Source organism: Panthera onca, chromosome E2 (genome assembly GCF_046562875.1).
Source record: "Panthera onca isolate mPanOnc1 chromosome E2, mPanOnc1 haplotype 2, whole genome shotgun sequence".
Lineage (NCBI taxonomy): Eukaryota > Metazoa > Chordata > Mammalia > Carnivora > Felidae > Panthera > Panthera onca.
In genome coordinates this window covers 58,133,226-58,155,796 of record NC_138353.1, presented here as the reverse complement: position 1 = coordinate 58,155,796, position 22,571 = coordinate 58,133,226, and the positions used below count along the sequence as shown (strand labels likewise).

The 22,571-nt window shown below is 55.9% G+C and overlaps 1 protein-coding gene across 1 annotated transcript; it reads right to left on the bottom strand.

The window, feature by feature from the left end:
- Nucleotides 1–14,727: 14,727 nt before the first annotated feature.
- Nucleotides 14,728–22,456, bottom strand: COX4I1 (cytochrome c oxidase subunit 4I1). The gene is made up of 5 exons (XM_060649993.3): nucleotides 22,345–22,456; nucleotides 21,149–21,222; nucleotides 16,526–16,693; nucleotides 15,856–15,987; nucleotides 14,728–14,999 (listed from the first exon to the last, which is right to left on the bottom strand). The coding sequence occupies exons 2-5, from the start codon at nucleotides 21,219–21,221 to the stop codon at nucleotides 14,863–14,865; spliced, it is 510 nt and encodes a 169-aa protein (XP_060505976.1). The 5' UTR covers nucleotide 21,222; nucleotides 22,345–22,456; the 3' UTR covers nucleotides 14,728–14,862.
- Between the last annotated feature and the right edge of the window lie 115 nt (nucleotides 22,457–22,571).

Below are 22,571 nucleotides of genomic sequence, written 5' to 3'. Positions count from 1 at the left end.
AAGGGCCGCCGATGGATAAACGGATAAACAAAATGTCGCCTCCGCATATAATGGCATATCATTCGGCCATAAGAAAAGGACCTGGGACTCATGCTACTAACGCCTGAAGCCCGAAAACATCGTGCTGAAAGAAAGAAGCCAGTCACAAAAGGTCAAATGTTATTATTATTCTGCCTGTAAGAGGCACCTAGGTAGTCAAGGTCACGGAGACAGAAAAGAGACTATGGGCTCCTGGGGACTGGCAGGGGGGAGACATGGGGAGCTGCTGTTGGATGGGGAAGCTTCTGTTTGGGAAGACAGAAAAGTTCTGGAGATGGTGGTGGGGATGTTTGCACAACAGTATGAACGTACTTAAGGCCACAGAACCTGCACGCTTAAAACTGGCTAAAATGCAAGTTTTAGGTTTTACGTTATACCGCAATAAGAAAAAAACCAGCAGGGCGGTCAAGCCACTTGCCGAGAAGCATAAACGCGGGACGATGGGCACAGAGTTTTCTCTCACTACTCACTCTGCTTTCGTGTGTCTTTGACCTTTTTCCACACTCGAATGCTTTTTTAAAAACCTGCTGATAGGGGCGCCTGGGTGGCGCAGTCGGTTAAGCGTCCGACTTCAGCCAGGTCACGATCTCGCGGTCCGTGAGTTCGAGCCCCGCGTCAGGCTCTGGGCTGATGGCTCGGAGCCTGGAGCCTGTTTCCGATTCTGTGTCTCCCTCTCTCTCTGCCCCTCCCCCGTTCATGCTATGTCTCTCTCTGTCCCAAAAATAAATAAAAAACGTTGAAAAAAAAAAATTAAAAAAAAAAAAACCTGCTGATAGAACAACAGTCCGAACCCCCAGGGCTGAAGAGGCTACGTACAAAAAACACATGGGCAAATGCTCAGGAGATTACGTGGCTCTGGACTGTGCTTAAACCGCATGCAAAAACACGCATTCGGGGGGAGAAAGTCTGGAAGGAACTCTAGCAGAATTACATGAGCTATGGTGCCCGGGGGGGCAGAGGGGGGTGGGGGAGCGGGTAAATTCTGTTTTCCTTTTCCACACTTTCTCCCACAGAGTTACCGGTATGGTGTTCCGAACCGGGCTGCACGAGCCCCAAGGCAGTCACAGGGGGAGACGACGTTCAGAAGCGAAACGCGACAAGGGTGCCCAGTGGGGAGGCGATAGACTTCGGGAGAGTCCCGGGGGCTTCCTGGAAGAGGTGGGCCGAGGTGGGGTGAGAGCTTCGGGCGCCCCCCCCCCTCCAAGCCTCCCTCTATCTGACCCTCTGGCTTAAAGCTTGGCACCCCCGAGCCGGCTCCACGGTGGTGTGCAAGGGCCACAGCCCTGGTCCCCCCCCAACCCCCCCCCCCCGCCCCGGGAAGCCGGGCCCTCGAAGCGCGCAGGACCCCCGAGGCGCCCACCCTGCGTGCGCGGAGGGGCCCGCCCGTCCCGGTGTGGGGGCGCTTCCTGTGCAAACACCAGGCAGCTGCAGCGCCCATGGACTGTGGTTGACGGCCCCAATCTGGGCCCTGAGTTGCTCAACCTGCCATGCTTTTCCTGTTCCCCTTTTCCCCAGCGGGTGCAGGTCCTGCTGCGTGTGGTCCGGGCGGCTCTGCGGGCTCACCGCAGGGAACGCCGGCTCCCTGCACAGTGTCCCCCCCACCCCCCCCCCCAGCGCTGTTTCCACGTCTCTGATTGTTTTTTCCCTCCCTGGGTTGCTAAACAGCTTATGAAGAAACCCTTTTCTTTTGCTTTTTTATTTTGGGGAAGGAGTCCAAGGCTGTCTGTGTGCAAAGAGGCTATGACGGTCCAGCCAAGGTGGCGGGACCAGCACCCTGCACCCCAGGAACGAGGAGGAAGCAGCTCCCCTCCTCTGTCTCCTGAGAAACAGCGTCAGAACGTGCCCGGAGCTTGCATGATAATAACAACCCATAATATTTACCGCGGGCTCCTGTCAATCAGAGGAGGGAGCCCCTGCCGTCGTCCTCCCAACAGCCCTCCAGCCCCCTGGGGTGGGGGGGGGGGGCGCCGGCTGAGCCCCTGGCTGTTTAGATGAGGAGGCTGCAGCGGGCCCCGGGAGGTGGCCCGGGTGACCTGGGTGAGGCAGGCAGGAGGTCGACCAGAACCAGGACCACTCACCCATTAGGGTCCACCCTGCACCGTCCCCGGGGCCCAAGCACCACACGGGCAGAAGGCTACAGGTACAGGAGGCTCAGGCGTCCTTTGGAAAAGTGAAGAAATCACTCCTGAGTTCACCCCTTTGGGGAAGGAAACTGCAGGGGGGAAATGCCCACAGGGAAAAACACCTTGTGTGAAGAGAGGGTCACTTCTGGGGGACGGAGCAGGTGAGCGAGAAGGGACCCCGGGGAGTGTTTTGTTTCTTACGCCAGGCGACGGGTCTGCTGGGTTCACTGTATCACCCTTTATACGGTTCTGTACGTCTGAGATATTTTGTAATTTTAAAGCAAAACCAAGAAAACCTTCAACTGCACAGGCCTCTTCTCTAACACTAAATCCATACTCAGAAGAATACTGGCCAAGTGGCTGGCGGTCTTTGTAGCAGAGACCCCGGGCCCCACCATTTATCCAAAGACACAGCCTCAGGATCCAAGTGCCTAGCCGACAAAATGGAAACAAAGCCCCTCCCCGACCACGGGGTCGGAGCTGCGCTGGGGGCCGCGCCACGGCCCCTCCGGCTTAACTGGCCTTTGCGGACAGAGCTGCCCAGGCCGCTCCCCAAATGCGCACAGCCTTGCCCTCCTCTACCAGAAGCCCAAGGGGGACCACGGGCCACACTAATACGGCAACGGGGAGTCGGGGGGCGGGGGGGGGGGGGGGCGCTCTGGTGTGTTTTTCAAGCTCGAGGAAGCAAAACGGGCCGCTCAGACATCTGAGACCCCGATTCTGACCCAACGGGATCCTTCCAGGGTAAGCATCAGAAAGATCTGTTCCCTGCAGGTGGCCGAAAATACAGAATTCACTCACAACATAAAGAGCTCAGCATTCAGCTGCTGCAGTCCCTGGTTATACACCATTATGTCAAAAACCCCATGGAGGCCAGTGACCAGCGCTCAGTGTCCACGGTCACACGGTCACAGGGTGGAGGGCTATGTGTACACCTGCACGGCTCGCCTGGCTAAACCTGAGCTTTCCATCTACACACGGGAAGGGTGGCCTGGATCCGGGGTTGGAAACGCACCCCAGAGGCACAAGGTCCCTACACTGACCCCATGAAGCGCATTCAAGTCGAGGTGTGCGGCCACAAGTAACAGAAAGCCACCCACTCTGACTGCGCAAAGGGAAACGCGATTCACCCAACCACCTAACCAGGGAATCCTGAGGTGGATCCGGGGTGGAGGGGTTTGGAGACTTACACAGAGTCGTCAGCATTCCGGGCGTGTGCGTGTGCGTGTGTGCGCCTGCCTGTGCGCGCACATCCCTGGGTCCGCGTGCACTGTGGGCGTGTGCACTGTGCTGTGTGTGCCTATGCACGTGCGCCTGAGCGCGGGCGCACACCCTGCGTGTGCAAGGGTAGGGTTCGCGGGGACCCCGCAGGGCAGGCCCTGGGGCCGGGGTTCTCCTGGGTCTACGCCTCACGGTCGGCAAAGAACCAAACCCAGGCAGAGTTGGCGGCCCTGCGTCCCCCAGACCCCTCCGCGCCGGCCGGGGCAGCCCCGTGCCGCAGCTGCACACACACCTCACACGCCCACGCCGCTTCCCCCACCACAGGTGGAGCACCCCCCCCCCCCGCCCCCCCAGGACCGCGTGACTGCGGTGCTCCGCGCCCGGGCACCACGCCCTCAGCTTCTTGCAGCCTCTCCCCGCACGGGGTGGCTCCTCCCTCTGCTGGAACTCGTGCACCTGCAGCTTCCAGACGACCCGCGGGAAGCGCCACCATCCGTTTCCACATTCCCCTCTCGGTAAACACGGGCTTGTTTCCCTTATTTTTATTTTAAACAGCGCCGCGGGGCCGCATCCTCAGAAGCCCTCCCGGGTCGGGTGCCCACCTTTCCGGGCAGCCGCCCCCCACCCCCAGCGTGGTCACGCCCACCTCCCCCTCCCACTTCCTGCCGCCCCGGAGACTGCAGGTGGCAAGGGGAGGAGCCGGGACTGAGCGGGAGGGAGGCCGAGGTGCAGAGCAGATACCTGATGCAGCCGCCCTGGGCTCCCGTCCCTCTGGGAGGCAGGCAGACCCCCCCCAACTCCCCCCCCCCCCCCCCCCAGCACAGGGCTCTGTCTCCTCCCATCTCAGATCCCAGATCCGGGAAAGACTCCGGGGTGGCATCCAAGGGCTTTTTAGCATTTTCTGTCAGGTCGGTTTCAGCTCGAGATTCCCGGCCCCCCCGCTGGCCTCCTGGCCGGACCGCTGGCCCAGTTGTGTGTGCTCATAGTGCTTCTGGGGAAAGGAGTCTTAGCTTTGGTTGGATTCTCAGAGAGGGTGTCGACTCCCAGTGTTTGACCCCGTGTGCTTAATTAGGCTCTTTCTGTTATGAATGATTAAAAAAAAAAAAATCAACTTAAACTGGCTTGAGTGGATGGAGGAGGAAAAAGGAATTTATTGGCTCATGGTGAGGCTGAATCCGGGGCTCAAATTATGCCAGACAGCACAACTCTCTTCTCCATCTCTGGCTCACTCTGCCCCGTGGGCTTGGTGGTCAGGTGGGCTCACGACCGCCCTGTGCCCCGGGGGTCCAGACTCAGGGGGAGAAGAAGCGCTTTCCCCCAGCCTCTCCGGCAGGGGCCCCGACTACGGTGCACAAGGGGGGGTCACAGGCCACCATCCGTCCCTCAACCACAAACGGATCCCTCTGGCAGAGGACTGGGATGCCCGGTGGGCTCAGGCCAGGCCCCACACCCAGCCCCCGTCCAAGGGATGATGAGTCACCACCAGAAATCCGCGTGGTGCTCTGAGGAAGGGGTCGTGGCCCGGGGCAGAGGCAGAAAACGTCCCCTGCACTCTGAAAAAGGCCAACTCCTAAGACAAGTCCAAACTCAAATGCTCTGGTAGTTTATTGTCACGGTTGTGGGATAGCCTGAGGGCGGCGATGCCATCTGCTGGGGGTGGGATCGTGTCCTCACCCCCCACCCCCCGTCGGTGAAGTCCTGACCCTGTGAACGTGACCTCGTTTGGAAATAGAGTCCTCACAAATGCCACACTGGACTAGGGTGGGCCATAAACGCAATGCCAGGTGTCCTTAGAAGAGAAAGGGGAAGGAAATTGGACAGACACAGGGAAGGCCGCGTGACAATGGGGTGAGGGACCAAAGCGCTGCAGCCACAAACCCAAGAATGCCAGGGGCCGCCAGAAGAGGAAAGTCCTTCCTTGCATCCTCCGAAGCGAGCACAGCCCTGCCCACACCTTGACTCTGGACTTCTGCCCTCCGGAACGGGGAGAGTGAATGAATGCCTGTTGTCTTAAGCCCCCAGTCTGGAGTAACTTCTTTCTGCAGCCACAGGACACTCCTGTTCTGCCCAACCCTGACGCTGAGCTAGCACCCAACACCGCCTCCAGGCACCTGACGTGGGCCCTCAGTCTCCCCAGCCCATCGCGTCCCAGCCGCAGAACAGCAGCTCTCCCAGACTCAGGACGATCCCACGCTGGTGTTTTCCAATGGGGCCTCGGGGAGGTTTGAGGAAGCAGTGGCCCTAATGGCTGGGAAAGTCCTCCAGGGCAACCTTGTGACTCTGCTTTACAGGTGCCCCCAGCAAGCTCCTGATCAAAGGGAAAACCCCGCGAGACGCCCTCCAGCCCAGCACAGCTACACCGCATGCAGAAACAACTTGGCGGGACCGAAGCCCACGTGGCTGCTGGCCAAGAACCCCCAAACATGAAATCGCTGCCTAAATTCCCTGCTGTCACACCTCCGGAACCCGTGTGGTCAACTCCAGCGGGCCGTCTCTGCCATCCGGACACTGGATCGTCTCAGCATCCCATGGAGAAGCTAAATCAAAGCCGTCCTGGCCCAGCCAGCCTCGGGCGCTCGTGCCCTGCCCTCTCGGCTCAAGTCCAATCTGACGGCTGTGCCAGGGTCCTCAGGCCACCGTGGGGCAAGGTGGAGCTGCAGGCACTGCAGCCGGACAGACCAGGATCTGGATCCTGACTCTACTGTTTACTTGGCATACGGCCTCTGGAAGGGGTCCAGCCTCTCTCAACGTCCCCATCCAGAACAGATAACCGTACTTTCCTACTTCTAGGACCGCAGTAAACAGGAACCGAGATAATACACAACACAGACGCTGGCTTGATTACGTCACGCTCAAGCACCCACTGGGTAAATATTCATTGGCCGTCTCATAGGTGCCAGGCAATATCCTAGAAACCAGGGTTACGGTGGGAGGCAAACAGGTGTTTTGAAGTTTATCAAGACGAAGAAGGTAATAATGGGGACGGTGATGGTGGTGATGAAGCTGAGACCCCTCTCTCGACCATGAGACCATCATGAGCGGGAGCTGTGTCTCCCATTTCCTGGTCCCTCAGCGCCTGGCACATAGCATGTACTTAACAAATGCGTGTGGCTCACGGACTTATTCTTCAAGTTCCCTTAAGCAGAGGAGAGCTCCGCCACGGATAGTTCCAACTGGCCCCCGTGCAAATCTCTTTGAAGCCATGTGTTTTGTCTTTAAAACTGACTTAAGCTTTTAATTCCGTTCTACGGCATATCCGTGTTTGCTTTACTCATAAACAGTAAGGACTTTTTTCCAAAACTTTGAGTGAAAACGATGCCCCAAGAAAACATACCCTGTTTACTCCTGTGGCTTCTGAGATACTCACTGCACACGCACACACGCGCGCACACACACACACACACACACACACACACACAGCCCAGTCGGTCAGGCTGCCCCACACATGACCAGAAGCCCAGAGCCCGCGGCCAGAAGTGCGAACCCAAGCTGTTGCCCGCTCTGGATAAGAAGCCTCTCTCTCCTGGTGACGCTGGGGGCAGGGGAGCTGGACAGGCAAGGCCCTGAAGGCAGCTCGTGCACTGCTCAGTGCTCTGCGGGGCAGGGAGGTTGAGCCTGGGCTCAGCGACTTTAGGCTGAGAGCCAAAACATGGCAACATAAGAAGGCCCTGAGAAGGTCTCTGGAAACTTCATTTTCCCTGTAAAACCCCAGTGTTCCCAGCATGGGGAAGCTGCACCATCAACCTGGACAGACCCTGGGCCACAAAGCAGCGGTGTCCATTGCGGGAGCCCCGCGGATGCCGTCAGCTGGCATTTCAGGAGCTGCTCTGTGTGGCCGGAGTCTGCAGGTTGGCTGAGGAACCCGCCCAGCTCCCCAGTGGCAGCCGTGTCCTTGTGCTACACCCTCTTCAGATGGTGACACCAGGCAGGAAGAGGCAGGGCGCTCACCAGGCTACTGGGCAACGAGGACTGGACTCAGGGCCTGGCTTCCCCACCCCACACAGCCCGGCTCCCGGAGGCTCTGTTTCCCCATTTCCAAAGTGGGCCTTTTACGCGATGTTTTTCAGCTCTGTTACATAACAGTCACCCTCGGGGCCTGGAAGTACAAAGCAGTTCCCGGGTACTTTGACAACGACACGAGTTCGGAAATAAACTGGGCTTTCCCGAGCAGATGAAAATGCGTCTCGCTTGACCCATGAGGACGGGGGTCCCGTCCTTCCAATCGCAGAGGTTTGGCGTCGGTAGGGACAGGGACAAAGGGGGAGTCTATCTCGCTCCGTCCCCTTCCCCGGGGTGGAGGCAGATCTGGGGCCTGATCACACGGATCTGAGCTCCTCAAGTCGGAGAAGGTGAGCTCACCTCTGACGTGTGCGGTGCTGGGAAGCCTACAAAAGCTGTTCCCCCAGGGAAACGGGGAGGGGGGCCCATTTCACTCTCAATTTGCAGAAATAATCGCTCCCATTTTCAAACAAATACAGCCGTGTGGTGGAGCAAACCACATATATATGCCCATGAATGTCCACCAGCAGACACGAGGCTTTCAAAGGAACGTCACGCCCAGCAGGACGATTCAGGCCACCGTCCAGAACCCAGATCGCACCAACTCTCCTCCGGCTTTCCAGGAGACAAGTCTCACAAAGGGGAAAAAGTTGTAAAGGCAGAGCCAACCTCTGGGGGCTGCAGGACAAGCACGGAGCCTGGATGCCACCTCGTGTTCACAGGGGATATGACAGCCAGCCCCGTGCCACCTCTGTGAAGGCGTGAGGTTCAAAAGCCTGCTGATGGGGGAGAGCCCGTGTCAACGCGGGGACCTCGCACCGAACACCTCCCTACCTCTCCCGTCAGCCCAGTTCAGCAGCTGGGTCCCCCCTTGGTCACCAGGCTCGTCCGGGGGAGGTGGTGTCCCCACCCCGAGCCTGGCCTCAAGAGCGCCTGCCTGGGGGCTTACTTACTCCAGATTTGCTCCCCTGCAGAGTCTGGCTCAGGAGCCCCGGGTTGGGCAGAAGTCTGTTGGTCCCACCCATTCTCCAGGCAACCTGGGAATGAACGCAGCGGTTCGAACCTACACTGAGTCACCCGGGGGAGATTTTCAACCCCACTGATACATCCAGGGTGAGGCCCACGCCTCAGTGCCTTCAGGTGGCCGCCAGGAGACCCCACCTCGCAGCCGGGGCTGAGGAACACGGGAACAAAGCCTGTTTCACCGTGAACTTCCTCGTGAACCTCAGCGCCCTCGGGAGGGATGCCCGCTCTCAACACGGCTCTGCAGCTGGGTGGCCAACCCTCCGGTCACCCTGGGACCAAGGGGCTCCGGGATGTGTGGTCGCCTGCACGGATAGTTCCCGTGCTTCCCGTGGGACTTTGTCAGGACGGCCTTCGCGTCCTACGACACAACGTAATTGACAGCCCTAGGGACGCAGAGCTTTTGAGCTAAAACTGTAAAGGTCCCAGGGTAAGCCAGGACGAGGTGGTCACCCTGGCTCAGACTAGCAATGACCGGGCCTGGACCTCCATGTGCGCATCTTTGAGAGCGGTGGCCAGAGCGCCCATCGGCTTCTTACAGGGGACCGTAATCCCCCAACGGTGATAGTGTCGCTTTCCATCCCTGTCTGCGACCCACACCCTGCTTGTGCACCAGATTCACAGTGGCAGGGGCACCGTACGATTATGTTTCATGGGAGGAATGGGATTCCTAACATCCATCCCAGACGCCGCCTGTAGGGCAGGTCTGGGAAGGGACGGCTGAGCTGCTGTGATGTGATTGGTCGGTTGGACAACAGCGACTGTGGCTGATTTGGGTGTCGACTTTTGGTTGGTTCAGGGGCCAGGAAGTGGTGGCCGTCACAGGAAGATGAGGAAGTCATTTGAAGAGATCCTGAGAGGTTGACTCGTCCTAGGGTTTGGACACGTATACTCAGTAAACATTTACTGAGCACCTACTGTGGGCCAGGGGCCCAAGCAAAGACTGCACCACAGCAGCCGCTGATGGGGCTCTGGTGCAGGCCACCGGGGGGTTGAATCCCAGCACTGCCTTTACCGGCTGTGTAACCTCAGCCAAGTCACTGCACCTCTCTGTGCCCCCATCCCTGACTTTGTAAAATGCAGTGAATAACTCCCAGCTGTTGTGAACAAATGATGCATGAGAACGGTAAGCCAGGGCCAGGACCCAGGTGCTGGAGGCACACTCAGCCCCTCACCAGCCTTTGTGCGGTCTAGGGTTTAGGCGACGTGTGGAGTGAGCCCACATCTGACACGTGTGAGGGCTGCGGGAATAGTCCTGGGAGTTCATCGCACCGGGGGAAACCAACACTCTGAAGGCAAAGTCAGACGCAAGAAGGTGATGTCGGCTTCAACTTGTGAAGCATTTCAAAGCACCCAGAAGACTTGACAGAATCTGAAAAGGGTTTCTAAGAGTCGCTATCAAAAAAGGGCTATCTCGGAAATGCAAACTGGTGCGGCTGCTCTGGAAAACAGAAAATTACAAATTACACAAAAAATTACAAATAGATCTACCCTACGACCCAGCAATAGCACTGCCAGGGATTTACCCAAGGGACACAGGAGTGCTGATGCACAGGGGCACACGTACCCCAATGTTGACAGCAGGGCTTTCGACAACAGCCAAAGTATGGAAAGAGCCTAAATGTCCATCAGCTGACGAACGGATACAGAAGACGTGGTTTATCTATACAATGGAATACTACGTGGCAATGAGAAAGGATAAAATCATGCCATTTGCAACAACGTGGATGGAACTAGAAGGTATTATGCTGAGTGAAATAAGTCAGAGAAAGACAGACATGATGTTTTCATTTATATGTGGATCTTGAGAAACTTAACAGAAGACCATGGGCGAAGGGAAGGGGGAAAAAGAAAGTTACACACAGAGAGGGAGGGAGGCAAACCATCAGAGACTCTTCAATACAGAGAACAAACTGAGGGTTGATGGGGGGTGCAAGGGAGGGGAGGGTGGGTGATGGGCATTGAGGAGGGCACCTGTTGGGATGAGCGCTGGGTGTTGTATGGAAAATATTTGACAATAAATTATATTTTAAATAAATTTTTTAAAAACTAAAAAGAACAATTATGTGTGTACTAAGAATAACATAACTAAAGTAGAAAATACTGGCAACTATTTTGCAATAAAAACCCACTTTTTTTTTTTTAATTTTTTTTTTAACGTTTATTTATTTTTGAGACAGAGACAGAGCATGAACGGGGGAGGGGCAGAGAGAGAGGGACACACAGAATCGGAAGCAGGCTCCAGGCTCCGAGCCGTCAGCCCAGAGCCCGACGCGGAGCTCGAACTCACGGACCGCGAGATCGTGACCTGAGCTGAAGTCGGACGCCCAACCGACTGAGCCACCCAGGCGCCCCAATAAAAACCTATTTTAAAGAGAGAGTGCTATCGACGTTCTCTTAACCTAAAAACATCTTTTTCTCCTTCAAATACCAATATCAAAGATGCATTAAAAATACACGTTAGGGGAGCCTGGGTGGCTCAGTCGCTTAAGCATCCAGCTTCACATCAGGTCACATTCTTGTGGTTCGTGAGTTCGAGCCCCGCGTCGGGCTCTGTGCCGACAGCTCGGAGCCTGGAGCCTGCTTCGGATTCTGTGTCTCCCTCTCTCTCTTCTCCTCCCCCACTTGTATTCAGACTGTCTCTCTCTCTCTCAAAAATAAACATTAAAAAATTATTTTAAAAAGTACACTTTCGGGGCACCTGTGGCTCAGCTGGTTGAGCATCTGACTCTTCGTTTCAGCTCAGGTCATGATCTCACAGTTCACGGGTTCGAGCCCCACGGGGGGCTCCTCACTGTCCATGCAGAGCCTGCTTGGGATCCTCTCTCTCCCTCTCTCTGCCCCTCCCCCAGGCATACACGCACACGATCCCTCAAAATAAACTTTAAAAAAAAAAATACATGTTCAACCTATTCAATTGCTCTTTTCGAAAAAAACTAATTGACCGTGCTCCTGCCCCCACCACGGTGACACTCCCTTTTGGAGACCGCTCTGTGACACCTCGTGGGACCCGGGATGTCTCAGGCTCCTCAAAGCCCCAGCTGACAGCCTCTCCGCGGCAGGACGGCACACAGAAACTCCTCCACATCCCAGGCCCGGCTGCGCGCTGCTCTCCCCCTGTACCAGGCCTTCTCGAAGAACTCTGCTAGGCTAATCCTGCGCGAGAAAGACGGAGACCAGACTCAACTGCCGTGATGAAAGGAGCCACCACTACTGAGTTTTGAAGAAGCTCGGCCGGTAACACACAAGGGGGACAAAGAAGCAGACCGCAAGCTGTCGGGAAACAGACAGGTTATAGGAAGCAGACAGGAAGCAGACAGGCCATAGGAAGCAGACAGGAAGCAGACAGGCCATAGGAGGCAGACAGGACGCAGAAGCAGACAGGAAGCAGGTGGGCCACAGGAAGCAGACAGGACGCAGGAACAGACAAAAAGTGGACCGGTCACGGAGCCGTAGTCGATATTCCCTAGCTTCCGCCTTCCACTCTCCATCGTTGGGAAGGGGTGTTCCGTAGGAGTAATACCTCCTTGCCTCATTTTCTGATACCGTCAGTACGGATTTTGGCTTCTCTATAGTTACTGTTTTTATGTGGGGGTTCACAGACACTCAAGAAGGAGGTCACTGCAGGCTCCATCCTCCTAGAATCCCTTCCCCACGGTGCTAGCCACTCACCCCCACAACTGTCATCGTCGAGTTCACCGCTGCCCTCACCGGCGCGGGGGCGCACCTGCCTTCACGGCTCCCGGTTCCTCTGCCCTTCCTTCTCGCAGCCCACTCCTTCCCTCGGAGTTCAATCCCCTTCTTCCCGACCGTGCCCTGCAGCACTTCTCCAGAGACCAGTCCGTAATAAAAGCTGATCTTCACCTAGGAAGATCCTGCTTTCTCTGCTCGTTATAACAGTTTCACGGATTCTGTCATTCGAGAGGAAATTATCGTTCCATTGCCTTCTGCCTTCTAGGATTGTGTTTCAGAAGTCTGCTGTTGACTGTGCCTTTGCAGGGAATAACTTTTGTTTGTTTATTTATTTATTTATATTTTTAGAGAGAGAGGGAGAGCAGAGGAGGGGGCAGAGAGAGAGACAGAATGTCAAGCAGGCTCCACACTCAACACAAAGCCCAACGCAAGGCTCGATCCCACAACTCTGGGATCATGACCTCAGTCAAAATCACAAGTCTGACGCTCAACCGGCTGAGCCACCCAGGCGCCTCCAGAATGATTTTTTTTAAGTTGTGCAGGGTGGAAAGCTGCCGGCTGGTAACAAGGTGAACACGAGTGAGAGGCAAAAATAATAGGAAAAAGGGACAAGGTGCATTTCAATAGCCGGGAACTCTCCCAGCAAAAGTGAGGAGCTGCCGGGGGGGGGGGGGGGCTCTGCAGATGGCTCCACGTGGAGACCAAGCCTGGGTCTGTCGGGAGCCCCACTCCTAGGGGCGCAGGGACCCCCCGGCCTCGCTGGTGTTCCCAGCGCCCTGCCCCAGCTTCCTTCCTCCCCGCCACCGCACGGCACTTCAGCCCCGTCCTCCCAGGGCCTTTGTCCGGAACCGTTTCCACCTGCCACCCGCACCCCCACCCCAAGACGACTTTTGATGCTCTTCTTGGCTGGTCCTTGACAAGTTACATCCTCAGGGAGCCCTCCCCCAACCAACCTCAACTTGTTCCCACGCCCGCCCCAACCCTGAGGAGCATCATTGAAGCTTCCCATTCTGCCCATCGTTTTACTCGTCCTCGGTGTTCCTACGAGCCCTGCAAGGATAAGGGCCCCAAGGGTCGGGTCTGTTACACCCCACAGCATACAGATGAGAGAGCAAAGGTCAGGTGGCCCTCTGGCGTAGGGATGACAGACTGAACCAGGCACGAACGCTGCTCCCTCCTGAATTGCCACTACGGTGGCAGGAGAGGGGCAAGGACACAGACGACAGGACTCCAGGGTCACATTTTGGAAACTGACGCTGATGTACAACTAGAACCCTCTTAGCAAGTTCAAGAGAGCAGGTTCCAACACGGTAAGGGCAGGCCTGGTTACCCCAGAGAAAGTCCCCAGGCTCAAGGAGACTTTGTCTGGAGCTTTCCGGCATAAGACTCCGGGGGTCAAAAGGACCTTCGAACACCGTCTCCGGGACTCTCTCGAGTTCCCTCAGGCAGAGCCCTCCACTTCTAGCCCCGTTTAGCTCCTTCCTCTCGGGGTTGTTCTGTGGAGGGACAGTGGCCTTGAAGTGCCTGGCCCGGGTAGGTTCTCAATCAATGGGTCATTTAAGGGTCAGAAGGGCCAGGTAACGAGTCAGGAGTGACCCTGGGCCACGTCAGGCACCTCGGGCCCATGCAGGAGCCCACCCTGGGAAAGAGCTGAAAATGGTACCATCTAGCAGGAGGCCCGAGCTTTGTAGGTGAGGCCATCCGGAGGCTATACTGGCCTCACACTGGCCCTCACAGCCAGACTCCCATCCCCTGCAGATCCCAGCATCCCTCCCCCCAAGGCGGGGAGGGCCTCCCGGGGAAGTCAGTGGGCCCTTCAAAACAAGGGAGCAAGGGCATTCCTAAACCATCAGGACGATTCTACAATCACGGGTTTTACATAACCTGCTCAATCTTCAGCTACTTAGTTCAAGCCTTCTAACCACCTGTGACAGCCTCTGATCGAGCCCCCGGCCAACTTCCCCTCCCAGTTACGGCTGCGCTTCTCAAAGGCCGCCTCCCACTCTCCGCACACTCCCCACCGAGGCTGCTGGGAGACCCCTCTGTGCCAGCCCTCTGCACAGCTCCTCGCATGGAACGTTCTAGGATCTGTTCTGCTGTTTCGGCAGGGCCTCCAGGGATCAGCGAGGGGATCTGGCGGGCAGGGCAGGCGGGAGAGCAGGGCAGCGGGATGCGAGCCCAGAGGGGGCCTGCCGGGGCTGGGATGATGGCAGTTCCCTGGCACGGACTCCGACATCGCTTTCTAAACTAAAAGGCTGAGACCGGCCAGGGAACCACGTCCATCACTGACGGAGCTCAGCCCGCCCTTCCTAAGCCCACGGTCACCCACTCCAACCTGCACGGACAACGTCAAGGCGGGAGGGCGGTCCCAGAAGAAAAACAGCCATGGGGGCTTCTGCTGGCCCAGCTTCCACGATGGGATTTCACGCTCATAAAAATTTCTAGTCGAAAACCCAAACACCCCGCGTACAAAGACCCTACGTTTCTCGTTTTTCTATGACGTCCCCTTGAACGACTTACTCTTGCTATTTCGTCCACACCCGAGATAAGTTTGCAGCAGACACTTGGGACAAACCGTTTCAAACGGGCACTGGCGCTTACAGTCACCAAAGAAGCGACCACGGCAGGGTTCACGTAAACTGCTCGTTTATTAGCATCGGTACTGCAACATAACAGTTTCCGGGAGACGCGCTGAGCTGCACGGAGGTGGCGGAACGAGGCGAGGAGAGGCGAGGCGAGGCTCGGGTGGGCGGAGTGGCGGCTCCTACTTCTTCCACTCGTTCTTGTCGTAGTCCCACTTGGCTGAGAAGCCCTGGATCGGACTGACCTTCATGTCCAGCATCCTCTTGGTCTGCTTAGCCACCCACTCCTCCTCGAAGGTGTGCGGGATGGGGCCATACACTAAAGCCCAAAACAATTTCATGAGACAACGTCGTCCTGACCGGTTGTTTCTAAGCCCACGCGTTACACGGGTCAGGCCTTCCCCCAACACACTGGCCGCCAGGCTAGCAAAGTCGTCTGCCGCTCGGCACCCACACCCACACCCACACCCGGGTTTTGAATTCTGGGCACTGACAACTCTTGATATTTCCCAACTATTCTCTGTTGACGAAAGGTTATCAATGAAACACGAGCTGAGAGCACAATGTCTGCTCCGTAAGACGTAGATGAGGGGGCCTACAGACCAGCGCTGAGCACAAACAAGAAACCACGAGTGACTTGTGAGTCCTGAGGAACACGTCCACGGTCAGACCAAAGGTACAGGATCACAGCCGTCTGGAACGGGAAAAAGCCATTCTGCCCGGACACAAAGAACCCGGGAGAGGGAGCACGGAACGAGCAGACAACTCCAACGGCCTCTGTGCAGACCCTGTGAGGTCTAATGACCCAGAAATCTGCTTATGGAGACACAGTCCCTATTCAGTCGAAACAGCCCTTCGATAAGAAACAACGCCCTTTTCCTTGACCGAACCTTCCCGACGCCGTCCTCCAATAACGTAATAAAGCGCCACAGAAAGGCGGTGTGCCATACAGAGCAGGAAGTCCTTCGCTACCGAGCACGGCCCGCCGCGAAGAAGTCAGAAGGTGGCTTACACCGCTTCGGTGAACGTGAGCCGGACCCCAGAGCGGAGGCGCCCGCCTCGCGCACAGGCGCCCACGGCCCACTCCCGGGCGCCGGAAGACGGCGCGGAGCCGACCCGATCCGGGCCTGCGTGGCTGCGACCCGAGACCCCAGGCCCCCGCCACCCCCACTCACCATAGTGCTTCTCCCAGATCAGGAGGAGAGCGGTGAAGCCGATGAAGAACATGGCAGCGCCAACAACCGTCTTCCACTCGTTCGTGCTCCTGTTCATTTCCGCGAAGCTCTCGTTGAACTTCATGCGGTACACTGGGGAGAGAGCACAGCCGTCGGTGCGGGTGAGGGGAGGCCGTGCCAGATTGTGAGGCGGGGCCCGCGACGCGGCCGAGGGGCACAGCGCACACGCACGTGCTCTCCCACACGGGTACGAGGGGTGGCGGAGGGGACGGAACGCACCTAGTCTGCTTTGAGCACGAAAACCCCACAGAACCAGTGAAGTCTTCCTCCTCGGGTTACGGTGCAGGATCCACTGAGTCCCCAGAGTTTCACCCCCACCCCCCGCCACCTGACGGGGACTTTCGGCCTCTGATCTTCTGTCAGTAAGTTAGAGCGGACACCGCCCACCCGGCAGGGCCGCCAAGAAGCCGTGTCCGCACCCTCCTCCTGGGGGACCGGAGCCCCAGGGACCCGGGCAGAGGTGCGGCCAGCCCACAGAGCCGGGACCCCGGAACAAGCCCCCGGGACACGCCCCGTGCTGGTCTCCGGGCGGCGCCCCCAAGCTCACAGCCCAGACCCCGGCAGACATTCTCTCTCACACGGTCTGCCAACACTTCTGTTCAAGACCCACATTCAACTTTCTCATCGATGGAGAGGCTGCTCCAGGGGGCCTTCTCTTTCTCTTTCAAGGCCTTCTGGCTGGCAGAGAGGTTCTTGACGTGAGCCACGTCGGGCAGGGGGTAGTCACGCCGGTCCACATAACTCGGGAGAGCGTAATCTTCACTCTTCACGACGCTTCCTACAAAACACAGCGACGAGTGTTTGAAAATTCACACGGGTTCCGAGTGACCAACCCACACGAGGACAGGCGTGTGCACCCTGAAGACCTCGGTCATCCCAGGGACTGAGGCCACAGTGTCACACGGCCGACGGACCGTCGGGGGAAGCAGGCCCAGACGGCGGGGCGAGGGTGCGGGGCCGGCTGAGCGCGGCCCTTCTCGCAGCCGACACGCCCCTGCCAGGCCAACTGCCACCGGGGACGGCAGGGTCACGCGTACCAGCACCACGCAGAGGGCACGCGGGGCTCTCGGGACGCCCTGCTGGCCTACACGAAGGCCCTTCTGCAGGAGACTCAAACTAAGGAGGGAGAGCAAAATCGACAGAAAACTCGTAAAAGAAACAAGCGTCCAAAGGTCAGAAACAAGACACAGGGCGCTGTTTACTGTCCCAGAAACAAACAACCTGCGCCCAACAGAGGAGGGACGCAACTACCCCCACAGGCGTGTCAAAGGTGTCATTCGTTCACAGGTTCAGAAATGTTGGCTGAGCACCTGTTACACGCTCGCCGCGGCTCCAGCTGAGAGCAGCGAACAGAGGCGGCTGCCCGTGGGTGCTCACAGGCCAGAAGCGGACAGACCCGTGGGTCCCAGGTCACGGCACGGGGGCTCAGGAGAAAGAAAAGGTACAGCAGAGGAAAGGAATCGGGGCGCACGTAGAGCAGGAAGCAAGGGACGGCAGTCAAGAGAACGAGGAAACAGTCGCGTCCTCAGCAAGTCACACAAGATCCCGGGACTTTTTTTTTTTTTTTTTTTTTTTTTTTTTAAGATAAACCGCTGGTGTACTTACACGTCCACGTAACTGAACACACAAAACTCCCGGCAGAGCAAACCCAAGTTATTATCAGTGGAGAGAGGACAAAATGGGGATTTCTGCTCCAAGAGATAGAAATCTTAGTGCCTTAAAACAAGCACGCATCTGTGTGTGGCTCAAGAGAAACAGTTCAGAAACCAGAACACAAAGGAGTATCTTCATTTGTATTTAGGGCTTTCCCACTGCTGAAAGCTGTTTTTTCAATTCCATCCTATGCTTGCAAGAAAACGCTGTGATCCAAACTGGTCTGGAGGAGTGAGGTCTTGCAAAAATGCTTCGCTTCCGTTAGCGGAGTCGCCATGAGCACACGCTCCCAGGTCACGTTAACAACAGTGACCCATTGCTGCATCTCAAGCAAAGCACAATTTCTCTAGATGTTTATCTCTGGAGCGCAAGTGACTTAGGTATACACAGCCCGATTCCAAAAACTTGAAGGTGGAAAGGACTGGAATTACTTTCCACGGTTCTATAAAAATGAGTGGCCTAAAAGAAACAAATGTCTACCAGCACTCAGCTCCCATTAATCACTAAAAACAGACGTAAACTGGGGTAACGAGGACATTCCACAACTGACCGGTGGTTATGGCACAGCTCAGGAACTCAACTCAAAACCACTGAAGGGCGCTTTCAATGGGCCCGTGTCTGTCGTGTCAATCACCTCTCAGTAAAGTTATCAAAATGCGAATGCTCGCAACCTTGGAACACTCTCAGCATAAAACTGCACTTTCTAGAACAAGAACGGCCAACGTGTGGTCTCGGGGCTGCAAGGGTTCTCAGCACTTTGGGCCTGGTCCCCCACACCCCACAAAGATTAGCACACCAAGCATTCCTTTAAGAGGGAGACGAAAAGAGACTTTGCATCTGAGCGAGGGGCTCGTCGCTGCTGTCCTCAGCTGGGTGGGTCTTTCTCTGAGCCTCTGCTGAGGAAATCTGGGGAATCAGGAGCGGCCCCCTCGATCATACGTGTCACAGCACAAGCACCCAGACACAGAGGCGGCTGCCGGTGGCACTTCAAAGCGCTACTATCTTAGGGGGAAAACCAGTCCGTGTATTCAGGCACCACGCGTGAAAGCTAAAAACGGAAGGCCAGGGGCACCCGGAGGGCTCAGTCAGTTAAGGGTCTGACACTTGATTCGGCTCAGGTCACGACCTCACGGTTCATGAGTTCAAGTCCCACGTGGGGCTCGGGGCCGACAGCACCAAGCCTGCTTGGATCCTCTGTCTCCCCCCCCCCCCACCCCTCCCCTGCTCATGCATGCACGTGTTCCTTCTGTCCTCAAAAATAAACCTACAAAAAAAAAAAAAAAAAAAAAAAAAAAAAAGGACAAGACCTATTCAATGGACCGCAGTTTTCTCTACCTGCGCACTGTGTACCAAAAACACAGCAATGAAGAAAGGCAGGTTCTCAGCCTCAAAAAAGTTTGCATTCTGGAAGCAAAGAGACGACACACAGAAACCCCAGTACGTCAGCCCTCCAAGCAGACAAAGCAGGATGATGTAGGCCAGGCAGCATCTTCACAAAGGGCGGTGAGGAAAGGCTATTCTAAAATAACAACTCTGGAGCTCTGAGGCAGAAGCCACAGCCTGCCACACACCAGGAATGGGTCACACCCCTGGGGACGGGGACCCTGAGCACCCGGGAGAGCTGCCTTGGGTCTGTCATTTCCTTTTTGCGTATGCTTTGATAACATCAGAGAGGCCTAGTGCAGATCTTACCCCAGACACGAGAAGCCACCGGAGGATTTCAAAAAGGGACTAATTTAACTAAGAATAAGTTTTGGCTAATGCCACTGTAAACAGAAGGAAGCTGGCCTCTTATGAAAGGCCAGAGTGACCAAGGGGACGTGAAGGAACTTTCGGGGGTGATGCAAATGTCGTAGTCCTGACTGGCATCGCTGTTACACAGCTGTGTGAGCTTATCAAAATCCACAGAACATTATGCTTACAAAAGATAAATTGTACTTTCTGTAAACTGCACCTGCAAACGAATTAAACAAAGCTAAAAAAATATATAAGCAAAGCCAAAACAGAAACAAAATATAATCTGTCATAAGTGACTTGCTAGGTTTTTTAAAAATGTTTATTTCGGGGTGCCTGGGTGGCTCAGTCGGTTGGGCGGCCGACTTCGGCTCAGGTCATGATCTCGCGGTCCGTGAGTTCGAGCCCCACGTTGGGCTCTGTGCTGACAGCTCAGAGCCTGGAGCCTGTTTCAGATTCTGTGTCTCCCTCTCTCTGACCCTCCCCCGTTCATGCTCTGTCTCTCTCTGTCTCAAAAATAAATAAATGTTAAAAAAAAAAAAAATTAAAAAATTAAAAAATAAAATAAAAAATAAAAACGTTTATTTCAAGAGAGAGAGGAAGAGAATCCCAAGCAGACTCCTGTGCAGAGCCCAACGCAGGGCTCACCCCCACGACCATGAGATCTTGACCTGAGCTGTAATCAAGAGTCACACGCTTACCTGACTGAGCCACCCAGATACCCTTGGCTTCCTACAATGAAGGAGTGTTTCATTCCACACCTACTAGTTAAACAACAAACTTGTCTTTATTATATCCCCATTTAAATAACAAACATTTCAACGATACTCTCACCAGATGATTTGTGTTATCCTGGACAATATAAGGAATGGAGGAAAATGTTAAGACAACAGACAGGATCACCAATTCGAGGACACAATTTCAAGGAAAAATTCACACATAAAAGCAGTTGAGGCAGTAGCAGTTACTGGTTATTGAGCCCCTGGATTCATAAGCCTTGCTCTCCCAGTTATCACTACTCAAGCCTTGCACTTGACCCCTCCCTAACACAACCTGCCATGGTAATTTGCATTTTGTCCTTTCGCTGGCTTTCTCTCGGTCTAGGATGCCATTCTCCTCTAGAAAATAAGGGTAACCTGCTATTCCTTCAGCACAGAGAAGCCGCCCCTCCAAAAACCTCTCCTGAACCCCAGGCCGGGGTAAGTGTTTCTCCTCAGGGCACATCACTTATTCAAACACTGTCTTCACATATCTGTCCCTCTCCGGACTGCAAACATCCTGGGGAAAGGCCCAAAGATGCTTGACAGATGCAAAACTAAACTCGCCATGTGCTGCTGGGCACTGAACTAAACTCTTTACATATATTTCAGGTGAGAAAAGATTCCTACATGTAAGTAGCTCATCCAAGACAAAAATGAGATTGAATTCTGCTCAGGCTAGAAGTCCAAGCTCCTTCCCTTCCATTGCCCCAATAATGCAAGTGGTATTTAAGATAAATGGTTGAGACTTTTTTAGGGGGAGAGAGGAAATCATTAAAGTCGTGTATGGTGGAGATCTCTTGAAAGGGGTGGAACTTGAACCTGAAAAAAATGGGAAGGGAAGGAAAAGGGGGGAAATATCAGTGTAAGCAAAACTCCAGACTAGTATTCAACATGATTCATAAATGCTCTATAATCTAGAGGTAAGCCCTGTTAAAATATTGATACCCCCCCTGAAGTCCCACAACAGCAGAATCAGGATCTGAGCCACCTTAGACCATCTGTGTTTGAAACTCCGGCACAGGAGCTCACACACAGTGGGAACAGGATGAAATCAGCTCAGCCCATTTAGAAGAAGTTACACTTACCATGCGCTCGTACACACACAGAGGTGGAAATTGCTCGCTTGCCAATTAGGCTAAACACTCTGGTAGCCAACATTCTGAAAGAGAAAAATGCACACCTTCTCTATGAATAAGGGCAAACACCCATCGGGGATTCCAGTGCATTTGGGAAGTCGATGCAACTTTGGTTTTTTATCCCCCAACATCTATGACCCACTGTTTCTTCGTTACCGACTCTAAATTCACAAAATACCCGAGGATGAGATTTTTCTTAACAATCGACACGTTTTTACGGGGCTTCATAATAGGCCAAACGCCGTAATATATACTCAGGAAATATATATATACAGGAAATTAGCAGAAAACTGGCTTTGTTAAAAAAAACAAGAAGAAATTTTAGTGAGGAGACTAAACCCTAAAGCGCTGAGCTACCATGACGGGCTCCACTGTCTGGACGAAAAGGGTAAACAACTCAAAGGTACCGGCATGCACTGCACGCAACTGAGCATTTGGTTAAAAACCTAGCATGTGCCTAAAATAGGAAGAAGACATCAGGCAGAAAGGCTGCAAATACGGCCTGGTCCACTGCCAGTGTCCGCGGACGATGACCTGGATGACCCAGCTCCCACCCGGGACCTTCCGGCTTCGGGCCCATCTCCCCTACCTCCCCTTCCTTCCAAACGGGGACTTCAGCAGGGGACTGCTGGCGACCAAAGGGACGCCGAACGCATTGAGAAAACGCACAATAAACATAAGCATGACGTCAGGGCTGAACTGGCTCGCACCCTGCGTCTTCTCTCCCGGGGCCTGGCCCGCGCGTGGGCGGACGCGGGGCGGCTCTCCCCGAGCCCCGTTAAACCGGTGCGGTCGCGCAGTCGTAGCTGGAGGGCTGCGGGCCTAGGCTGCAGAGCCGCCGAACCCTGGCCCCGCCCTCGGCCAGCGGGCGCTCCAAGGTCAGAACCCGAAACCAGACCACGGCCGGGGCGGCGCAGGTGCAGCCAGGCGGGATGCCGCGGGGCGGCACACAGGCCGCGAGCCGGCGGCCCCCGAGCCCCGAAACCCCGCCGGCCGGCCTCAATGTCACAGGGCTCCGAGGCCCAGTCGCCGCTCCCTGCTGGCGCCGGGCCGCCGGGTCGCGGGCACGCTCGTCCGCTGGCTGCCGGCCCCTGGCCCTCCCCGGCCCCGCGGCGAGGGCCGCCCGCCATCCTCCGCCCGCTCACCTGCCGCCCGACGCTGCCCGCCGCGACCGCCGCGACCGCCCTCTATGTCCCGGCTGCCCGCTACCGGAAGAGAGGAACGAGGGCGCGCGCGGAGCACCACGGGATCGAGGAGGACCCGGCCGCGCCGGAGGTCACCCGAGCGGAAGGAGGGCAGCGCCGCCAGCGTCGCAAAAGGGCTGGTCGGGCCGCTTTACGGCGGCGTCGAGAGGCTGCTTTACGGCGGCGTC

Coding starts and splice junctions, on each gene's coding strand:
- COX4I1 (XM_060649993.3), bottom strand. CDS start 21,221: ATGTTGGCTACCAGAGTGTTTAGCCTAATTGGCAAGCGAGCAATTTCC. Junction 16,694..21,148: donor TGTGTGTGTACGAGCGCATG/GTAAGTGTAACT, acceptor TGTGTTTTGTAG/GAAGCGTCGTGAAGAGTGAA. Junction 15,988..16,525: donor CATCGATGAGAAAGTTGAAT/GTGGGTCTTGAA, acceptor CTCTCTCCCCAG/TGTACCGCATGAAGTTCAAC.